This window comes from Trachypithecus francoisi, unplaced genomic scaffold, assembly GCF_009764315.1.
Source record: "Trachypithecus francoisi isolate TF-2019V2 unplaced genomic scaffold, Tfra_2.0 Lachesis_group21, whole genome shotgun sequence".
Lineage (NCBI taxonomy): Eukaryota > Metazoa > Chordata > Mammalia > Primates > Cercopithecidae > Trachypithecus > Trachypithecus francoisi.
In genome coordinates, this window is record NW_022681467.1 from 24,931,060 (window position 1) to 24,951,125 (window position 20,066).

The 20,066-nt window shown below is 52.6% G+C and overlaps 1 protein-coding gene and 1 long non-coding RNA gene across 7 annotated transcripts in view; one reads left to right on the forward strand and one right to left on the reverse strand.

Annotated features, from left to right (window-relative positions):
• LOC117068563 (tyrosine-protein phosphatase non-receptor type substrate 1) overlaps positions 1-8,072 on the reverse strand; it is a 47,282-nt gene extending 39,210 nt beyond the window's left edge. For 3 of the 6 annotated variants that reach the window (XM_033185919.1, XM_033185915.1, XM_033185921.1), the window contains exons 1-2: positions 7,678-8,072; positions 6,618-6,705 (exon numbers count right to left, since the gene is read on the reverse strand). In XM_033185919.1, coding sequence (XP_033041810.1) covers positions 6,618-6,696 — 79 coding nt within the window. In that variant the 5' untranslated portion in view covers positions 6,697-6,705; positions 7,678-8,072. The other 3 variants (XM_033185918.1, XM_033185917.1, XM_033185920.1) reach the window with 3 other exon arrangements.
• LOC117068565 lies at positions 7,937-18,628 on the forward strand. The gene is made up of 3 exons (XR_004431168.1): positions 7,937-8,075; positions 10,510-12,597; positions 13,468-18,628. It is a non-coding gene; the product is annotated as an uncharacterized LOC117068565 (long non-coding RNA).
• Positions 18,629-20,066: the final 1,438 nt, after the last annotated feature.

Consider the following 20,066-nt stretch of genomic DNA (forward strand, 5'->3'; position numbering starts at 1 on the left):
CTCCCCAGCAAAAGCAGGGGCAGGGGACAAGCATGGTAGAGAGTTGGTCAGTGTCAGAGCTGAGGCTCATTACATCATTCCTTCTCATTCTGCATATGTTTGAAATTTTCCAAAATAAAAAGATAAGGAAGAGCTAACACATGTTCAAGGCTCAGCCTGTGCCGAGCACATCGTGTACCGAGTATTTCTTCCACCACAGGCTTCCATTTCTGGAGAACACCGATGGTCGGCCTGAAGAATGGAACTGTAGAAACGGCGCTGGTATCACCGCCCACCTGCTCCAGCCGTCCCTCCTGGCTAGGAGGCCCATCGCTCATTCCCGGCTTCCAATCTCCCTCCTGATCCGAGCACCTGATCTCCTTGGGCTCTTGGCGCTAATCTGCAGCCATCTAACACCCTGCGCCCCCGAATGAATGTGCCAGGAAATCTTACAGACACAAAGAACCAATTCTGCAGCGTTTCCAACTTCCACCTCAGCTGTTTTGCATCTCTCTGGACCGAGGGCCTGGCAAGACACCTGGCAGGGAAAATCTATCTCATGGAGGGCTTCATCAGAATAACCACCCCAGGAACACCCGAAGTTTACAGGAAAGCAGATTCAGCTGTGAAAATAGTTGCTTCCTTCTCTAGTACGGGGACAGGGACGCACCTTGGGGACACACACTGCCCCCACCTCATAGGAAGGTGCACTGATAGAAATATGAGAGGAGGCCGGGTGCGGTGGCTCATGCCTGTAATCTCAGCACTTTGGGAGGCCGAGGCGGGCGGATCACTTGAGGTCAGGAGTTCGAGACCAGTCTGACCAATATGGTGAAACCCAGTCTCTACTAAAAATACAAAAATTAGCCGGGTGTGGTGGTGTGCATCTGTAGTCCCAGCTCCTGGGGAGGCAGAGATAGGAGAATTGCTTGGACCCAGGAGGCAGAGGCTGTAGTGAGCCTAGATCGCACCACTGCACTCCAGCCTGGGCGACGAAGTGAGACTCCATCTCAGAAAAAAACAAAAAACAAAAAACAAAAAAACAAACAAACCAAAAAAACAAAACAAAAACAAAACGAGAGCATCACTAAGGGAGCAGGGTGCCATCACACCTGGGCCTCAGTTTCCCTACCTGTCAAGCAAGCCTCAGTGATGGCTAAGGAATGGCACAACAGTTAACCACATAGGCTCTGTGATTAATCTGACAGTGGTTATCCAAATCCAGCGCTTACTGTGTGGCCTTGGGCAAGCTGCTTCACCGTTCAGAGCCTCAGTTTCCTCGCTGATCGAATGGGTCCGAAGATACCGATGCGTATCACCAGGTGGCTGTGAGCACCACCAGGGTCGCACACACCAAGTGCTGAGCCCAGGAAGCAGAGAACCCAGATGGTTCCTATAAGTATTACTTTAGTGTTTTCCCACAGAATTCGGGATCCTGTCAGATTTCTGGCTGAAACAGTGGAAAGTACCAGCACAGCCCAGTTTTTAAAAGCCTTGGCCTGGACCACAGGAGGCTTGGCATTCCAGCCGGGCCTTGCCATGGATCTCCTGCGTGGGCTCAGCCAGTTTTTTTCTCTCTGTTCTTTTGGCCGCACAATAAGGCACTGGATGAAAGCACAGAGGGCTCTCTCAGGCCCCCTATGGCTTTGCAGGTCCGGGAATCCACAACTGCAGACCTGTGGATCCAGACAGAGACACCTAGAGGCAGGCTGTGCCCACAGCGCTCAGTCCCTAGTAACAGGCAATTAAATCACTCTAGCCTGGGTTTCTACTCAACTTGTCCATCCCCCAACAGCATAAAAGCTGGGCGGCACGGTGGCTCACGCCTGCAATCCCAGCACTTTGGGAGGCAGATCACCTGGAGTCGGGAGTTCGAGACCAGCCTGACCAACATGGAGAAACCTCATCTCTACTAAAAATACAAAATTAGCCAGGCGTGGTGGTGCATCCCTGTAATCCCAGCTACTCGGGAGCCTGAAGCAGGAGAATCGCTTGAACTCGGGAGGCGGAAGTTGTGGTTGAGCCGAGATCGCACCATTGCACTCCAGCCTGGACAACAAGAGCAAAACTCCATCCAAAAAAAAAAAAAAAAAAAGCTACAAGGAAGATAACAAGCTGAAGGACATTTGTTCACAGAACAGCCTTTGCTGTTTTTTAAGTACCCCCTATGTGTAAGCAACTGTGCTAGATGCTTTATGAAAATCCATCCCAATGTTATAAATGAGGAATCAAAACAGAATAAAGCCATGCTAATTACAACACTGGTTAATATGTACTGAGTGCTTACTACATACAAGGCATGGCTTCCAGCATTATACATGCATTAATAACTTAATCCTTGCAATAGAGTGGCTAATACCATTCCTCTTTTACAGATGAGCAAAATAAAACACAGATTTCTGCAAATTGTCCAAGTCAGTAGCAGGGTTCAGATCAACACCCAGGGGTCTTAGCACTGTCTTAGCACTACGCTAGGTTGTGTGTCTGCGAGGAGAGGCTCCTCTGACCTCCCCCCAGGAGGCACATTAAGTTGAACCTTGAAGGATGAGTAGGATTTGGACATAGGAAGACAAGGAGGTACAGGAAGGGCATTTCTGATGGCAGGAACAGCACGGGCCGAGGCCCAGAGCTGAGAGTTCAGCTGAGGGCATGGATCCGTACAAAAGCATTTACCAAACGGAGTGAGGCCGCATGCTAATGGGCGTTCTACAAATCAAATGCCGCTTGTTCGTATGTTCAGGGAACACTGGAGTAAATGTGACCCAGCTCGGGATTCTACAATGCAGGGCTTCTCAGGGTCTTTGGGGTGCTCGCATGGCTGAGTAGCCAGCAAAGCTCTGGTCTGCAGGGAGGAAGCCTTGTTACCCTGCAGCATCTCAACAGGTCAGCTTGTTGGAAAACATGTGGCTGGAAATCAGGCCTGGCAGGGAGGAAGCCCAGGCCTCACGGCAGCTTTGTGTTTTTTTAAAGAAAACTTGGACCCACTCAACAGTTTGGAGCTGGGGAGTGACATGATCTGAGTTGTGTTGACAGGCCAGAAATCTGAGCACATTTAAAAAGAGAGAGAGAGGGGGGAAACCTTCCGTCAGTCCAAGACTACAAATAAGAAAATAACCTGTCGCACGGAGCCATTGGAAGCAGCAAGCGAGCGCGTGTGGGATCCGTACAACACTTTTAGACTCCCTTCCTCTCGCACACCCCCCTCTCCATCTGTCGCAAAGGGCACCAGGAAGATGCAAGGAGGAATATTCCAGCTCTGGGGGCTCCAGAGCTCAGCAGCCCAGATGGGGGGCGCTTACGGGAGCCACATCACCCCTCATGTGTTGTTCCTGGTGAGGACTAAGGGACTGTCAGTATTTCCACCCTCAGCAGGCTTTCAGAGAAATGCTTGTGACTTCATCAAAACCTCTGCCCAGAGAAAGAACTCTTCCACAGTCCTCCACCCAAGCCCAGAGAGGGGCCTCTCTCACTCCCTCTCCAGCCTGGACTAAATCATCCTGATTAAGTCACTGAACTTATTCCTTAGAAGCCGTCCAGCAGGAAGGCCAGTATCCAAAATCCTGGCTCCTCTCTATCACTTCTAAGTTACTTCCCCGGTTTGGGACTCAGTTTTCCGCATCTGCAAAATGGGGATAAGAGCCACTTCATGTTTTGCGGATGAGATGATGCAGGTGCAGCATCTAGCTTGGAATGCCGTTAACTATTTAATGAACGTTGGTTCTCCTCCCTTCTCTCAACACATGGTTCACACCAGCACTTCATAGGTGCTGCATGACTGCAAGTACAGACATGAATTATGGTGAGTTCCTGAGGGGTTGGTAAAGGCCAGAAAGTACTCAGAGAAAACTATGGCTTTAAAGGAGCTTCCAACAGCCTGAGCATGTCGAGCCAAAGCACTCCCGCCCTGTTGTCTCTGCTTAAGAAAGAGGAAGTGAGATTAACTTTACCATTTAGGAAAGTACAGAGGAGTCCCCAGAGTGTCACCCTCTACCAAAGGGTCAGAGGTTCACTGGGGGGCTCTGCTTCTCCCCAGATCCTGAACTGCAACTTGGCTTGGTCTCCTCCAGGCCAGAGAGAAGAAATGAATGGGAGTTTACCTGAGGTCGGCCTGGGGAGTGACGTAGAGGTCTCAAGGCCTCGCTGGGGCCAAGCAGGCATCCTGTGGGTTCAGCGTCAGGCCCTGCTGACACAAAATCAGGTGCCAGGTGTCCCCAGGCCCCAGTCCTTTGCCCTTCTCCCAGCCTCAGAATCTCCCTCAGTGCAGTTGTTTTAGGAAACAGGCCTCACATTGGGTCCAAAAACATAGGTTGGTGACTTCACTGGGATCTTTTTAGAATTTCCCTTTGGCAGCATTTGTGCTAAAAGCAATCTTTAGAAACTTCTTCCCTTGCCTCCCCCAACCAAGATAATTCACATGATTGGCCCCACCCCCCCAAAACAGTAATCATGTGAAGACACAGCAATCATGTGACACCTCCCAGGCTGACAGTTCTGCCTGAGACACTAGTAGTCATTCAATCCAAAGCCGCCTTCCTAAACCTGACATTTCAGTTTCTCACTCGAACAAATCCATTTTCTTAGAAAATTGGACAACTGCCTCCTTGTACCTTCCTACCCTCATATCCTGTCTACTTCTTTGTTGTAAATTCCATGTCTGGAGCAACAGGAGGAGGGGCCTGAGGCCCCATCCTTCAGCCAAACCAGGTGACTTCCCTGCCCAGGCCCATGGTGTGACCAGGACCCCGAAGAACAGAGACTGAAGGATGCTGGGAGGCTTGAGCTATGATGGTCGCACCCCATCCCTTCCCCACCACCCTCGACCAAGAAATTCATTCTTACCTCCTAAGATTTATTTATTTCAAAGCTAAGCTTGGCCCCTCTGCTGCTCCCACTTTTTCAGGCTATTGATGCTGAATGGATTGGAACGGAAGTTTTATGGCCCAATCTTTACCATTTTATAGATTGTTTTTATAGGCAAAAGGGGGAGATGTGCTCACAAGAAAGGTGTTGGTGTTCCCAGCCAGTGCCCCAGGAAAGGCAGGCTGCCCATCTGAACACTTGCTAATCAGTGTCACTGCTCATTTGCCAGGGACTGAACCACAGGCTCCTGGTCGGAGAAGGGTCTGGAATAGACATTTAGAAATTAACTCGGACCCAATTCCCTTCTTCAGGAAAATTAAGCACTTGTGATTGACACTTGTGCATTTCCAGGCCAGGAAGGATGGCAGGGCAAGAACTCAGACTTTTGCAGGGTACAAATGGCCGGCTCAGGCAGGAAGGAGCAGATAGGAGATGCCACTCACCGGAGAGACGTGAACTGTATCAGTGCTCCCTTCCACCCAGCAAGGACCCAACTATAACTGAAAACAACTGGGGGTGGGGTTGGGGGGGAGAGGGGTGGGGTGATACCTATGTGAATTCCTGGGTTTCAGGGGAAACTGCAGGGCAGGGAGAAGCAGCTGTCCACCCCCCACTTCTCCTTCCACCCACTCTTTGCTAGTTCTCTCTTTCTCCCTGCTATCAGATGGTTACCATCTCTAGGCAAATGCAAAAGGGGGTGTTGGACACTGAGCTCATCTTTACCTCCCTCCTCAAGGGTGGGAGGTACAGAGAGACCCCTCTGCCTACAACACAGCTTCAAGAGGACAAAAAACAAGATCCCCATTCTTCTCTCCCTCCCAACTCCCTTAACGCCATTTCTCTGCTCCCCCCGCCCCCCACCCAGTGCCCTCCCAGGAGACCCAAGGTTTTGCAAAACCCATTTAAGAAGGACTCCTGAATGGTGACCTCACCCTTTGGTGAACATACACAGTAGCCTTCAGAGCCCGCCTGCCGGCGACAGCCAGGTGTTTGATGTAGGCCAACAGAAAGACATGCTCAGAGCCACAGGTAACATCCCCGCGGAGCACCTGAACTGCAGGGAGCTGCCTGGAAGCTCGGGGAAGGCAGGAGGAAGTGGGAGCTGGGAGCACCTCTAGGAGCAAGACCACCAGAGAGAGGCTTTGGCAACCACAGGGACAATTCACCGTGTTTTTACATAAGGATCTGTTGCTCGCAGCAGCTCGCTGTGGGGTTACCGTGGCCTCCGGGTTCCCTTTCTCCCAGGCACACACTAACACTGGTTTACTCGGCGCACCAGAGGGAGGGCTCACTCTTCCCTAATTGCAACAGCTTGTCTCTGTTCCATTCCAGGCAGCATTGGGGGGACCTCTGCCCTCACCTCCTCCCCTCACACCCTGAAGTCAAACGTGGAAAGCCATATGTCCATGGGGAGAGATTCTGGGGAAGGAGGACCGCCCTACTCTGAAAGCCACTGTCAGTCAGCCTTCCCCATTGGACTGGGCAGGGGCTGAGTGAAGCAACTCAGCTCTTTTGTCTCAGTGCCCAGCACAGTGCACACAGTCAGAGTCCACAGAGACAAACTCTCAGAGAAGAGACTTGGGTTCTACCCTTGGCTGTGTGACCTTGGGCATGTCGCTGGCCCTCTCTGGGCCTCAGTTTCCGCATCTATAACGCTGGTTACAGGCGTCTCTCTCCCTGTTACTGCTCAGCATTAGCCGAATGGGTTCCAGTGCTAGTCTGAGAGGCCTGAGCCCGCAGTTTGGGGAGGGCAGCGGTGGGGAGCGGGGGGTGCTTACCTGACCAGGCGCAGGACGCGGTGAGCAGCAGGCAGAGCAGCGGCCCGAGGCGGCCGGGGGCCGGGCCGGCGGGCTCCATGGGCCGCGGCTGCGGAGCGAGGAGGGAGAGCGGCCGTGAGTGCGCGCTCGGGCGGGAGCAGGCTGGAGCGGGGAAATGACTAAGGCTCCCCCCCTTCCCCCCTCCCGGCTGGGCCTCCCCCCGACTCCGAACGGGCGCCTGGAGCGGCTTAGGAGCCGCCGTCGCCGCCGCGGTTTTTGGAGACCCCCCCTCCCCGCCCCCCCAGGAGAAATCGAGAGACGGAGACGGGGAGAGACCCCAAGCGCGCGAGAAATAAAGCCAGGGGCGGCCAGAGAGAGGCGGCAGGAGAGAGAAACAGACCCAAGGGAGCCAGGCAGAGAGCCAGAGACACAGAGAGGCGAGAGGGGGAGAAAGAGGGGGAGAGAGAGCGAGCGAGGAGCGAGCGAGGCGGCGCGCAGATCGAGACAGACAGCGCGGGAGAGAGGACCGCGCGAGCAGGGGCGAGGGGCAGCACGGCCGAGCCCGGCGGCGCGGAGCCGCCCCCGCCGCTGCCCACCTGCCCCGCCCGGGCTCCACACGGCGCGGGCGGCTGGGCTCGCTCCCGGCCCGCAGTCCCGACCGCTGCCCCCGCCCTCCCGGCAGCCCGGCCCCCTCCCTCCTTCCCTTCCCCCCTCCTCCCGTCTTCCCGCCGCCAGGGGAGGCTTCGGGGCTCCGGCCCCGCCGGCACCTTCTCGGCGAGCGAGCGCCCGCCTGCGCGCCAGCCAGCAGCGCGCCCCGGGGGAGGGAGCGAGGGCTGCGAGTTGCGCGCCCGGCCCGGGAGGGCAGCGTCGCCCCCCGCGCCGGCGCCCGGGCCCCGGCACCCCCGCGCGGGCCCCCGGCTGCTGCCCGTGAAGGCGGCCCCGCGAGCCGCCGCAGCCCGCTCGGGCTCGGGACTAGACGAGCCTCCGGCTCCGACAATGTGCCAGTTTAGAAGCCCGCGCGGCTCGTCCCCAGCGCCGACCCGTCCCGCTCTGCCCCTCCCCGTCCCTGCCAGGCTCGGACCTGCGCCGCCCGCTAGGGCTGGAAGGCACTAGAAGCGCCGCCGGGGCTACCCAGAGGCCGGGTCCCCGCTCCACTTTGCGCAAACTTGTTTTTCTAAGGTCAGCGCCGCGAGCTGGCTACATCGTCCTCTTAAGGTGGACTGGGGAAGTTGCGGCCGACCTCCCCTCGCCTCCGGATTCTGGCCGCGCGTCTACTCCCCGCTTCCCACTGGCGAGAGGCTGGAGGCGGCGAAGGAGTCGGGGAGTGGAGGCGCAGGGGTCGGGGGTTGTCTGCCTTTTAACCCTCCCCAAGAGGTCGTGCCTCTGAGCCCCAAAGCTGAAGGCCCCTCTTGGGGATGGGTGCGGGCCGGAGGGGCCCGATCCTTTCAGAGCCGGGCCGAGGTGAAGGAAAAGAAGGAAGTAAGTGAACGCAGGGGGAAGGGGAGAGGAAGAAGAGAGTGATGGTACAAAAATAGCGTGTGTGTAGGAAGGACTTCGGTGCCGCCTGGAAAAGAGGCGCGGGGAGGAGAGGGAGCGAGAAGGGGGCTGTGGCGGGGAACCAGAGGGGAAGGGCCGGGGCCTTCCCAGGGAGGTGGGGGCCTCCTGGCCAGGTGTCTCGGTGGTGGAGGGCAGATTGAGGGGGTGGAGAGGCGGAGAGCGGGGCCCAGAAGGACAGGCCCGGAAGAAGATGAGGGGTGGGAGCCGGGGCCAGAGGCTTGGAGTTGGAGAGGACAGAATCTCGGTTTTCCTGAAGGGAACGCCGTTCCTGTAGCAGCCAGGTCAGTGATGGGGAGTGTCAGTGTCCTGGTCACCTGGCAGAAGAAGGCTCCGCACTGTGGGAGGAACACAAGTTCAAGACCCGCTGCTAATGGGAGAGAATTTTGCTTCACACAGTGGCAGTTAAGAGGATAGGAATGACACAAGGTGAGAGAAGGCCCAGCCCTGTAAATGGACAGAAAGTTGAGGCCCAGAGAGGGAATAGGTTTGCTGAAAGCCACGCAGCAAAGCTTGGGGTAGCAACAAGATTTGAATTCCTGTTTCCCAGGTTAAAGACCTATGCAAAGTAACACTACCACCTCCCCTCCTGCCCCAAGCCTCCTGGTTAAATGCCTGGTCCTGCTGTTGTGCAGGGGGGCAGGGAGGGTGCCACACTTGAGAACATGGGCTGAACTCCCTGGGTTCAAATCCCCTGGCTACTGTTATGAGCTGGGTGGACTGGAAAGTACCTTACCTCTTCTGTGCCTCAGCTTCATCTGAAATGAGGCCAGCGTGAGTCTCAATTGTGAGGATTAGATGAGTTAATATTTGTAAGACATGTTAAAAAGAGCCTAGCATATACCAAATGCAGCATAAGCATTTGATAAATAAGTGAAGTGTTTGAGAACCCACAGGGTTTTGGGCAGCATTTGAAGTGCAAGGGAATTTTCATTTCTTTGGGTGTGGGAGAGCACGAGGTCCCTGTCCATGAGGAATTTATATTCTAGTAGGGGAGACAGATAAGTGGACAAGTAGAAATAATTAATGAAGAACGGAAGATTGCACTTAGAGAAGGAGAGGGATGAGCATATTTTGATAAGGGGGCCAGTAGGACCTCCCTGAAACATGGGTTGCTGAATCACAAGTAGGATCAACAAGAGGAAGATTTGGGGAGAAAGATGTTCCAGGAAGAGGGCCCAGCACAAGGAGGGGAAGGCCCCTGGCGGCTAGGCTGGAGGAGAGAGAGCACAGCAAGCATGCAGGAGTGGGGAGGGTGGGATGGTCTCCAAGACCTGGGTAAAGAGCCTGCATTTATTCTGCAGTTGGGAGACCCCTAGAGGGTTTTCAGCACGGGAGGGCCATGTCTGATTTATGTGTCTAAAAGGCCACTCTCCAAGCGTAGGGTGGACTGGAGAGAGGAGCGTGGAATTGGGCACCAATGAGAAAGGATTGGGCACCAATGAGAAATTGTTCTGGGGTTATCCTGGTATCTGATGTAGGGGCAGGGAAGGTCTCCATCTCTTCAGGCCACATCTGGTCTAGACCATGAAGGTGACCAGGGAGGCTCCTGGGAAAATCTGTCACCAGACTCTATCTGGGGTGGGAGTGGAGATGGGGGCTGCTGATGAAGTCAGAGAAGAGGCAGCCTCCTGCCCTGGACTTCTAGAAGGCTATGCTGTTCAGTTCCCCAAGACACACACACACTCACAAACCTGCCCGGGGATTAGGAAACTGAGGATTAGGGAAGGATAATAATTGAACCACCTGCTATTTATATATAGCACCTTTGGCAAAGGCGCTCAGCAGGGCTTCCCTCACCTCTCCCTCAGGAGGGGGCCCTGACCCTTGTTCTCTGTCCACATAAAAATCATCCTTGGCCAATCTCAAGGCTGAGAAGCCATTGAGACCCACGGGCCATGGGTAAACTGAGGTGAGGGGCAACTTGTCTGAGGCCACACAGAGAGATTATGGCAGATAATTGACATGAATCAGACACCCCCACAGCAGGAGGTCTGGGCTGCCCTACTTTAAAATCTAACTGCCTTCACACATATTCATTCATGCACTCAACAATGTTTATTAAGCATCTGCTGGGTGCCAGGCACTGGGAATGCAACAGTTGGAAAACAGATAAAAATCCCTGCCCTCAAGGAGCTGACATTCTAGTGGGAGGAAACGAACTGATAAGTTCGTCAAATGGGATGGGTGCTACGGGGTGGGGGGAGTTAGCCAGGGAAGCGGCCCAGGAGCGCTGATGAGAGGGATAGATTGCAATTTTGAAAAGGGATCAAGGAAGGTCTCACCGAGGAGGTGAGATGGGAAGCCAGGGGTGGTTGCATCCCTGCATTTGCTGCTTGACTCTTCCTCTAACTCCTAGAGGGCACAATCTGTCAGCAAATCCTGCCTGCTGGGCCTTCTCATCACAACCAGAGCCAAACCACTTCTCAGCACCTCCGCTGCTTCCGCCCTCGTCTGAGCCCCCACCGCTCTCACCTGGGCGCCCTATTTCCACCTTGTGCCTTCTGTGGATTCCTTGACTCAGCAGCCCGAGGAATCCTTGCACAGAAGTCAGATCACATTCCTTCCCTGTTGTCAAGGGAAGAAGACAAATGGGCACGAGGAGGAGAGGATCAGGGGCTTGGAAGCCAAGATTTTGCCGATTTGACTTATGCAACTTGGGCAAAACAAAATGTTGAGCCTCAGTCTTTTCATCTGTGAAATGGGGATAACAAACTCTGATATGATGGGGTCAATAGTGACAAAGAAGTGAAAGCAGCCATGATAGCATGGCAGGGCCTATCTGGAGTTTGGCTGTTGCAGGGGGGTGGATGACACCCTTGTGTGTTCTAGGCCCTTTGAAAGACGTTATCTGAAGCCCTAGCAACTCCACGGGGTTCCCAGAGGTGAGGAAACATGCCCAGAGACAGAACACGACTTCACCAGGGCCACCCTGTGGGGCATGCTGGCACCTGCACAGCCCAACTTCACCTGGTTCCAGCCCTGCCCGCGCTCTGCTCCCCACTTCCCGTAACCCTGGGCTGGCGTCAGCAGGCAGGCCTGCCAGGAGGCTGGAGCTGCCAACGACCTATTTTTCTGGGCAAGAAGAGCCACTTGGAGTTAGAGGTCTCAGCTGTGGAGCCAGAACAATAAAAATAAAAACAGCGTGGACTCCTGGGCAGCCTGGACCAGAGAACCAACTGCCCCAAGAGTTGCTGCTCACCAGGCTGAAGAACAAGTGGGGTGGGGGGATGGGAGATGGGAGTGACCTTACTGAGCCCCTGCTGTGTCCTCTGGCCCTTGCAGAGTAAGGGTAATCTCCAAGGCTCACACCAGCCCCTTTATCTGGGTTGCCAGACCAGTCAGGATTTGAACTCAGTTTTCCAAACAATTCCCATCTGTTCGGCATCCACTATGCTTTACAGACTGTGACATTCATACCACACCTGGGAGGGTGAGCTAATCATTCCCTCATTTTACAAATGAGGCAGCTCTGCTCACACGCCACCTCCTTGAGAGGTCTTGCCAGACCACCCTGTTAAAGTAGTCACCCCCACCCCTGCCCAGTATGCCCTACCCTCTTCCCTACTTTATTTTATCTTCATAGCATGCATCATGACCTGCTAATATTGTGTGTCTCCATTGCATTTTTTCTGTCTCCCTAACTAGCTCCAGGTCAGTTTATCCTAGTGGCTTACACACTTCAGTGGTCTCTCAGACTAGCCCCGTAGCGCAAGTTGTTTTGATGATCTGTGCTTCCTTCGGGGTAATGATAGGACCTTGCCTGAAAGGGTTCTTGTGAGGGTTAAATGAGTTAACATAGGTTAAGCGTTGGCCAGTGCCATTGTTTTGTCCTAGAGCTGCAGCCCCAGGCCCTTCAACAGTAAACAGTAGGTTGTCAATAAATATGTATTAAATTTTAAAACTGGGCTGGGCATGGTGGCTTATACCTGTAATCCCAGCATTTTGGGAGGCAGAGGTGGGAGGATTGCTTGAGCCCAGGAATGCTAGGCTGCAGTGACCTATGATTGCTCCACTGTACTCCAGCCTGGGCAACAGAGTGAGACCCTATCTAAAAAAGTAAAAATAATAAGTAAATAAATGAAGTGCTCTGCCCACGATCCAATCTCAGGGCAAGGAATTGGCACAACCTGGATTTGAAGGTGGGTCTCTATGAGCCTGTGCTTCAATCCATCCCACTTCATAATCACCTCTCCACAGGCCTCCCTCCAACCACAGCTGTACAGGAATCAGAGCTTTGGTTCTACAACATGAGCTGATACCAACAGCCCCTGGAGGGATTGTTAAAACACTGATTCCAGGGCCCCAGCCATGGAGTGTCTGATTCAGTAGGTCTTAGGTAAGGTCTGAAAATTTGCATTTCTAACACGGTCCCAAGTGATACTGATGCTGCTGATTCAGGGATCACACTTTGAGAACCACTGAATAGACTGCCATTCAAGCCAAGGTGAGACTCCTTTGTAAGCCCAGCCCCAGTTTCCCTGTTGGTTAGTCTGTCCATCCCTCTGGTTTCTGTCTTCCCCTTAGGGTGAAGGCAGAGAGCAGGACAGCCCTTGGCTTGCTGTAGAGACTATAGCCAGTGCTCCGAAGCCTAGGGGCTGTGACAGATCACCAAGCCAGGGCCCAGGGGAGCTTTGCTGTAATTAGTGCTTTCCTGGGGAAGTCAGCAATTGAGCAACTCAGCAGGCAGGCAGCTCATAGGAGCCCATCAGGGGTGGGACCACACTGTCAGACCCTGAACACTGTTCTCAGGCTCTGGGGATCTGGCTCCACCCAGAGCCGAGCCCAGCTGTGCTGAGCTGAGCCCTCCCCAAAACCTCTGGGTGGGCATCCCTGTACTGGTGGTGTTGCAGGGGCAGAGAGCTGATTGCCTCAGCCATCACTGAGATACCTGGGCTTGATGATTTCCAGGTCCTTCTCTGGTGCCCAGCACCAGGCCTGCTGAAAAGTCTTAGACACACAAGGATCTGGTGGATGAAATAAGGAATGAACAGATGACCCTAACTCCAGTTCTGATGGGACAGTATAGCTCGGTGGCTAAGAGATATGCATGCAATTCCAGACTCTGCCCCTCACTATCTGTGTGATCTCAAATGGGTCTCAGCCTCAGTTTTCTCATCTGAAAATATGTAAGGGCAGGATTAATGCATAAAGAGGAGATGGAAAGACAGAGATAGAGACAGAAAATATGTACCAATGCATGGCAGCTGAGAATGATGTTTGTTGCCTACTCCATCTCGTTTTGTTCATGCAGTTTCTTAGGCAAAATACCTTGGTGCCCTCCTTGACTCATCTCTTTCTCTTTCTTCCCTGCCAGCCAATCCTCTTGGCTCTACCTTCAAAATAAACCCAGAATCCAACCACTCCTTCCCACCTGCATCACACTCTGGTCCCAGCACCTTCATTTCTCACCTGGATTAGTGCAGTCATTTCCTCACTGGCTCCCTACTTCCTGGACTCCACGCCTTGTTGCTTCTTCAATAAAAGCCCCCCATTGGCCTTCCATTCCTTCTCTTGGAGTAAAACCTGAAGTTCTCAATGCAGCTCAAAAGGCCCCGTGATCCCCTGCTTCACTGACCTGGTCTCCCCACACTCTCTCCCTTGCTCACTCCACTCCAGTTAATTCATCTCAGTATTCCTTGAACATGCCCAGCAGGTGCCTACCTCAGGACCTTTGCACGGGCTGTTCCCTGTGCCTAGAACCCTCTTCCCCAGCTAGCTGCCTAGTTTGCCCCTGACTCTTCCTTAGGGTCTCTGCTGAAATGTCACCTCTGCTGAGAAGCATGTCCTGACCACTCAGCTAAAACTGTCCCATCACTTCCTATTCCCTACTCCACTTTATTTTTTGATAGCATTTCCATTTCTTGACAGCATATCAATGTTATACATTTGGCTGATTGCGTGGCTCTCTCCCACTGATCTTTGAACTCCATAAGAGTTCTTTGCCTTTGTTCCCCAGCACGTGGAGCTGAGCCCACACAGAGCAGGGCCTCATGCAAAACTACTGATAGAGTGAAAGAAGGAGCAGGAAGCAGGATGCAGCTCTGTCCATGAGGGCACTGGTGGCTGGATCCAGGGGCTCAGGCTCTGCCACCCTGAGGGCCTGGCGTGGCCTGGGTTTCCTGAAGGAACAGGTGTCCTCGTTGAACTCCCGGCTGCTTTCCTGGGCAGGGAAGCCAAGACTCTAGTTGACCTCATTTCTGTACCCAAGAGAGGAAGAGTCTGTCCCTGGGTAGGAACTGGTTTGGCTCTCAGGGAAAGCCTAAACGACACATACCACTTTCTCTGCTGCTACAGATTCTGATTGGGACGATGACCTCTGGGTAGCAGTTGGCCACACCAGCCTTCATGCTGCCGCTGCTGCTGGAGCAAGGAGGGAAGTGGATTGGGAAGTCTCCCAGAGCCCTTTGGTCTGTACCTGATGGGAGCCTCATAGCTGTACAAATGAGGAAACAGAGGCTCTACCTGACCAACATACTGGGTTAGTGGCACAGCAAGGCCATAAACCCAGATCTTTTGATAGCAGATCCCTTAGTCTCCCTCATTACTCCCAACTCACACCCTGCTGCCCCAATGCCTACAACCCTGGGCTGGTTCATACTTGAAATTCCACCATTATAGTTTTCTTTCTCACTGTGTCTCGTTCCCTCTTCAGCAAAAAAGGTGGTAACTATCCCTATGAATCTCTGGGAATAGATGAGGAGACTGAGGTGCAGAGAGGGAAATGGGTGGCCTGAGCTCTCGTGGCCTGTAGGCATGACAGGCCACGTTAGAAAATATTAGTCTGTTTATCCTCTTTATGTTTCTTCTCTTCAGCTTCAGGCAAATAGTTGGGCTTAGTAAACAGGTGCTGCAGGGATTTAGGCAGAAAAATGAAGGCCACTTAGTCTTTAGTGAGGTCTAAAACCAAAGAGATTCCCAGGAAAGACTGGGAGAGGTTGGGGGCAAGCACATTGGAGAAGCTGGAGGGGGTCAGGCTGACAGGGGGTGCTGTCCCCACCCCAGCAGGATTGGGGAGGGGACAAGGCCTCCAGGGCAGGCCTCATGGTGGCTCCAGGTAGCCATACCTGTGTCTCAAGGCCTCTGCCCTCATGGAAGACCCTACAACCTCACAGCGTGGCTGAGATGGGGGGTCCCTCAGCGTGGAACAATGGGCACAGCCTCCATCAGTCAACAGATATTTATTGAGCACCTGCTATGGCCAGGGGCTCAGCTGGATGCTGGAAATGAGATAGTCACAGTTCCTGCACTCAAGGCATTCGCATTCTAATGAGGGAGATGGAAAGATAAACACGTGAGTTGGGAGAGGGGATGCTGTTCTATGCAGTGGAGATCTCACTCAGGGAGTGGTTTCCTAAGGAAAGTATGAAGGAGAGCCACAGGAACACCAGGTGAAAGGAACGGCCAGTGTGAAGACCCTGGGATGACAAGTTCAAGGGCAGCTGGGCAGCCAGGCAACGGGAAACTAGTCAGGAGTGAGGCAGGTGATGAGGTTAGAGAGGGAGCAGGGCCCAGTCTGCTGGACCATGCAGGCCAAAGTGAGGCCTTCAGCTTTTACTCAGAGCCAGATGGGAGCCACTGTGGGATTAGGAGCTGAGGAGCTGCAGGCAAGCAGTGTGGACAGATTTGTGGAAGCCACCTCAAATGTCCAGAGACTCTCTAAGACCCTGGATCTGAGCAGGCTCTGGAGAGGAGAGAGCCCCAAGAATGACCAAGGTTGGGCTTGCTTCACGTCACCCCCATGGGATACATTCACAGATCAGATGAATTTAAGTAATTTGGGGCTTCTCAAACTTTATTCTTGTTAAATGCAGATTCTGACTTAGTAGGTTTGTAGCGGGGCCAAGATTCTGCATTTCTGGTAAACTTCCCGGTGAGGTTGAAGCTGCTGGTCCCTGGACTGCCCTTTGAGCAGTGAAGATTTAAAGGAAAGAAATGGCCACGTCTGGCCCAGCTGTGTCTGTGGTTTGAGAATCATACCTGTTGCTCGGCTTCAAGGCTGTCATTCAGGGCTTTGACAAATTGGGCAGGCCCTCCACTCAGCCTGTTGCTTCCAAAACCAAATGGGTCTTTCCCCAGCTCCCTGCTTCCTGTATGACATGGGAGTGGTCAGCGTGGGCAGTGGGCTCCGGAACCAGCTTACTTGGGTCCAGATTCCAGCCGTGGCAGCTACAGGTGGCAAGACTGTGGGGAAATGATTTTATTTGTCTTATCATTTAGTTTCTCATCTGCAAAATGGAAAATTCATGATAGCTTCTTTACAGAGCTATTTGAAGATTCAAAGGAATAATATATAACAAAAGTCTGGCACACAGGAGGGACTTAATAAATGTTATATCACTTTCCCTTCAGTTTCACCTGTCCTTTAAATTAGTGATCTATATGCCTTTATCTCATTCTTTCAAATTTTTCTATTTTTGTGTATGTTCTATGAAGTACACAACAAAGAAATATATAAAAATTTGTAAAGAGTATCAAATGTACATACATTGAGGAATACATGTTTAAAACGTTTTTACTAATAGGGAATATGATACAAAAATTTTTGAAGATCACTGTTTTGAAGCCCAGTGGAATTGATAGAAATGGAGACTCTCAGGGCTGGAATAGATTTTAAAGGCCTTCAGTTCCCCTGGCACCCACTCTCCCATCTGATGCCCAAAACCCTTGGTTGCACTAGATTGCCTCCAGTGGTGGGGAGCTCACTACCTTTCCAGGCAATCCATTTTGTACAGCTCTGGGAAGTTTCCTGAGCCCAGTGCCTATCTGTATTCTAGCTGCCTCTGAGTTCCCAGAAACTGACTGAACTGCTCCTCCTCTTACACCCCTGTGTCAGAGCCCTGGGATCTCCCAGGGGCCCAGTGCCAGGTTGTGTGCAGAGTGGGTCGTAAATAATGTCCTATGAATGAGAGGGAGTGGGAGATGGGGATGAGAAGGATGATTCTGACAGCTGTCATTTGGAGGTGTGTTAACAACTCAGTGCTGTTGTACCCCGGGGAGTGTGTTGATCTGTGTAACTCTGAATCTGTATCTATTTGTTTGGATTTATTTGCATGTGTTTGTACATATGTGTATGTATGCATGCATCGTGTGTTTTGCTGTGTGGCTGTATATGAGTGTGTGTGTATGTGTTGTACTGCAAATATCCACGTGTGCTGTGCATGTCTTTCTCTGTGTTTCTGCATGTGTGCCCAGGTGTATGTCACTGTGGGGTGCCTCTCTCTGGTTTGCATGTGTGTGAGTGCTGCACACGTGTGGGCGTGTTTGCACTATGTGTGCACATCTCTCTCTGTTTCTTTGTCTGTGTGCCTGGGGCCCTCCTTTGTGTGTCTGTGGGTGTGTGTGTGTCTGAATCTGCAGGAGTGTGTTTCTCTTCCCTACTCAGCCCTTTCAGGGAGCTGGGGTGACTCGCTGCAGCCTGGTCGACTTAAGGCCGTCTGACTGGCAGGCAGCATGGGTTCCACACCCTCCTCTCCTGCTCTGCTGTGCTCATCACTGGGTTATATGCAGATGGCAAATGTGTGGCTGCCAGGCTTGGAGGAGGGACTGTGGAGTGGGGGTGTGCAGATGAGCAGACACCAAAGAGCGAAAAGACAATTTAAAAGCAGAAAGGGGGAAAACAAGCCTGCTTGGCTTTGGAGTTATGGGTGTGGGGTTCTTTCCAGAGGCGTGAATTTTATTAAGAGGATGTGATGACTACAATGTCTTCCTTCCCCTAATCAAGTAAGAGTCTTGGAATCACAGGATTCTAAACTCTCGGAATTTTCAAACTATAGAATACTAGATAGAATCTCAGCCGAATGCAACTCTAGACTCCTAGAACCTCTTCAAGGACCCTAATCCTCCTGGGATTTTAGCATCTTCACATGCACATGCAGTTCTTCTTGTCCCCCTTCTCTTTGTGTAGAATCATGGCCAGGAAATGACCTTGAAAGTTCATCTAGTCCACCCCACCCTGGCTCCGGGCAGGGCAGTGGAGACTGAGGTCCAGCCAGTGAGGACATTCTTGGAAGTGTTGCACTGGAATCTTCCCTGGCTCCCTTGCTGGACAAGGACTTGTTGCCTGAGGGTCTGGGGTCTCATATTATTCTCCCCACCACCACCTTCTGCAGGGACTGAGTTCCTGGCAAAGACAAAGGCACCTGTGTTCCCGGGATATGTTCTCAGCAGTTCGGGAGCTGGCACAGGCTGCAGGTGTGGGGAGAGTAAAGGGGCGGGGCTCGGTTCCCCTGAGATCCTCCCTTGGTGGAGGTTCAGTAACTCAGCCTGGGGTGGGGGTGGGTGGCTAACTAGGCAGCCACATGCATGCCCCAGGATATTCAGTGGGGTGTCTTGTTCCTCTTATTGCTTCCTCTTACTGCTTAAAAGAGTAGACTATGTCCAGTCGGGCACGGTGGCTCATGCCTGTAATCCCAACACTTTGGGAGGCCGAAGCAGGTAGATCACCTGAGGTCAGGAGTTCAAGACCAGCCTGACCAACATGGTGAAACTCTGTCTCTACCAAAAATACAAAATTTAGCCAGGTTTGGTGGCAGGCACCCGTAATCCTGTAATCGCAGCTACTTGGGAGGCTGAGGCAGGAGAATCGCTTGAACCAGAGAGGCAGTGAGCCAAGATCACGCCATTGCACTCCAGCCTGGGGGACAAGAGCGAGACTTTGTCTCAAAAAAAAAAAAAAAAAAACCGACTATGTCCTGTCTCAGGAACCCCGGAAGCCATGGACTGTCCCTGAGGGAGGGCATTGCACTGTACTCTGAAACCCTCCAGGACTCACCTACACTCTTTGATGTGGCAGCTTTTCAGGCTCTGGCTACTGGCCATCCCCTCCCTCCCTCCCTCGCTTCCTCCTTCACTCCCTCCCTTTCACACATGTCCAGCCACAGTGAACTCCCCTTTTCACCTTGAATCTACTTGACTTCATGCTTCTGAATGTTTGCACAGGCTCTCTTTCCTTTTTATCTCTTCTTCTTGGTGCAAACCCTTGTTCATCCATGGAATACAAGCTCTCACTCAATTGTAAGCACCATGAGAGAGTTTGGTTTATTTAATACTTTATTTCCCAGAATCTACAACATTTTGCACACATTAGGTGTTGAACCAATGTTTGTTAAATGACTAACTGACTGAACGTATGGTTCAAAGTCAGCTCATTTCCACTCTAAAGCCTCAATTCTCCAACCCCTTCTAGATATTTCCCTGGGGTCCACACCATGCCCGAGATTACCTGTGGTTGTGAGCCCTTGCTTACTTCTTCACCAGACAGGGAACCTCTTGAAGCTGGAGCCATGTCTGATTAATCTTTTTACCTGTAGCATCCAGTTCAGGGCCTGGTACCCAGCAGGTGCCCAGCAAATGTGGGGCCCTTGCCAGCAGCCTGGCTTGGTGACTTGAAATCCCCTGTCGGTCCCAACTGCATGCACCGGTCCAAGCTGTTGGCAACATCTGCCTCAGAGTCTCATTTGCAATTATATGTTCTCAGGCTCTTACCACTTAATATTTAATAACCAGGCGGCTGCCCTTCTCTGGCAGCCAGTTAAGTCCCTGATTGCCTCTTGTCTGAACTTGGCCCCAAGTGAGGCAGGGACTGCTTTGGGGTTAAGTGTAAAGTCTGTGTCCTGAGTCGGGGGCTAGCATAAGGCCAGACCCTTGGAGATGGAGGAAGGAACGGCTGCTGGCTCAAGGCTCCTGGGTGACATTACCAGGCAAGAGGCATATTGGGCATTTGCTCCAACTGGCTCTACCTCTCCTCCCCTGCCATGTAGGTCGATGCCCGCTCCTGGCCTCATAACAGGGGAGGAGGAAGGAAGGACAATTTTTAATGAGAGAGTCCCTGACTCACATCTGATTGATCCAGGAGAAAGAAAGGGGGGATTTCCACCTGGGCTGTGTCCCAGCAGGAAAGGTGGTTCTATCCTG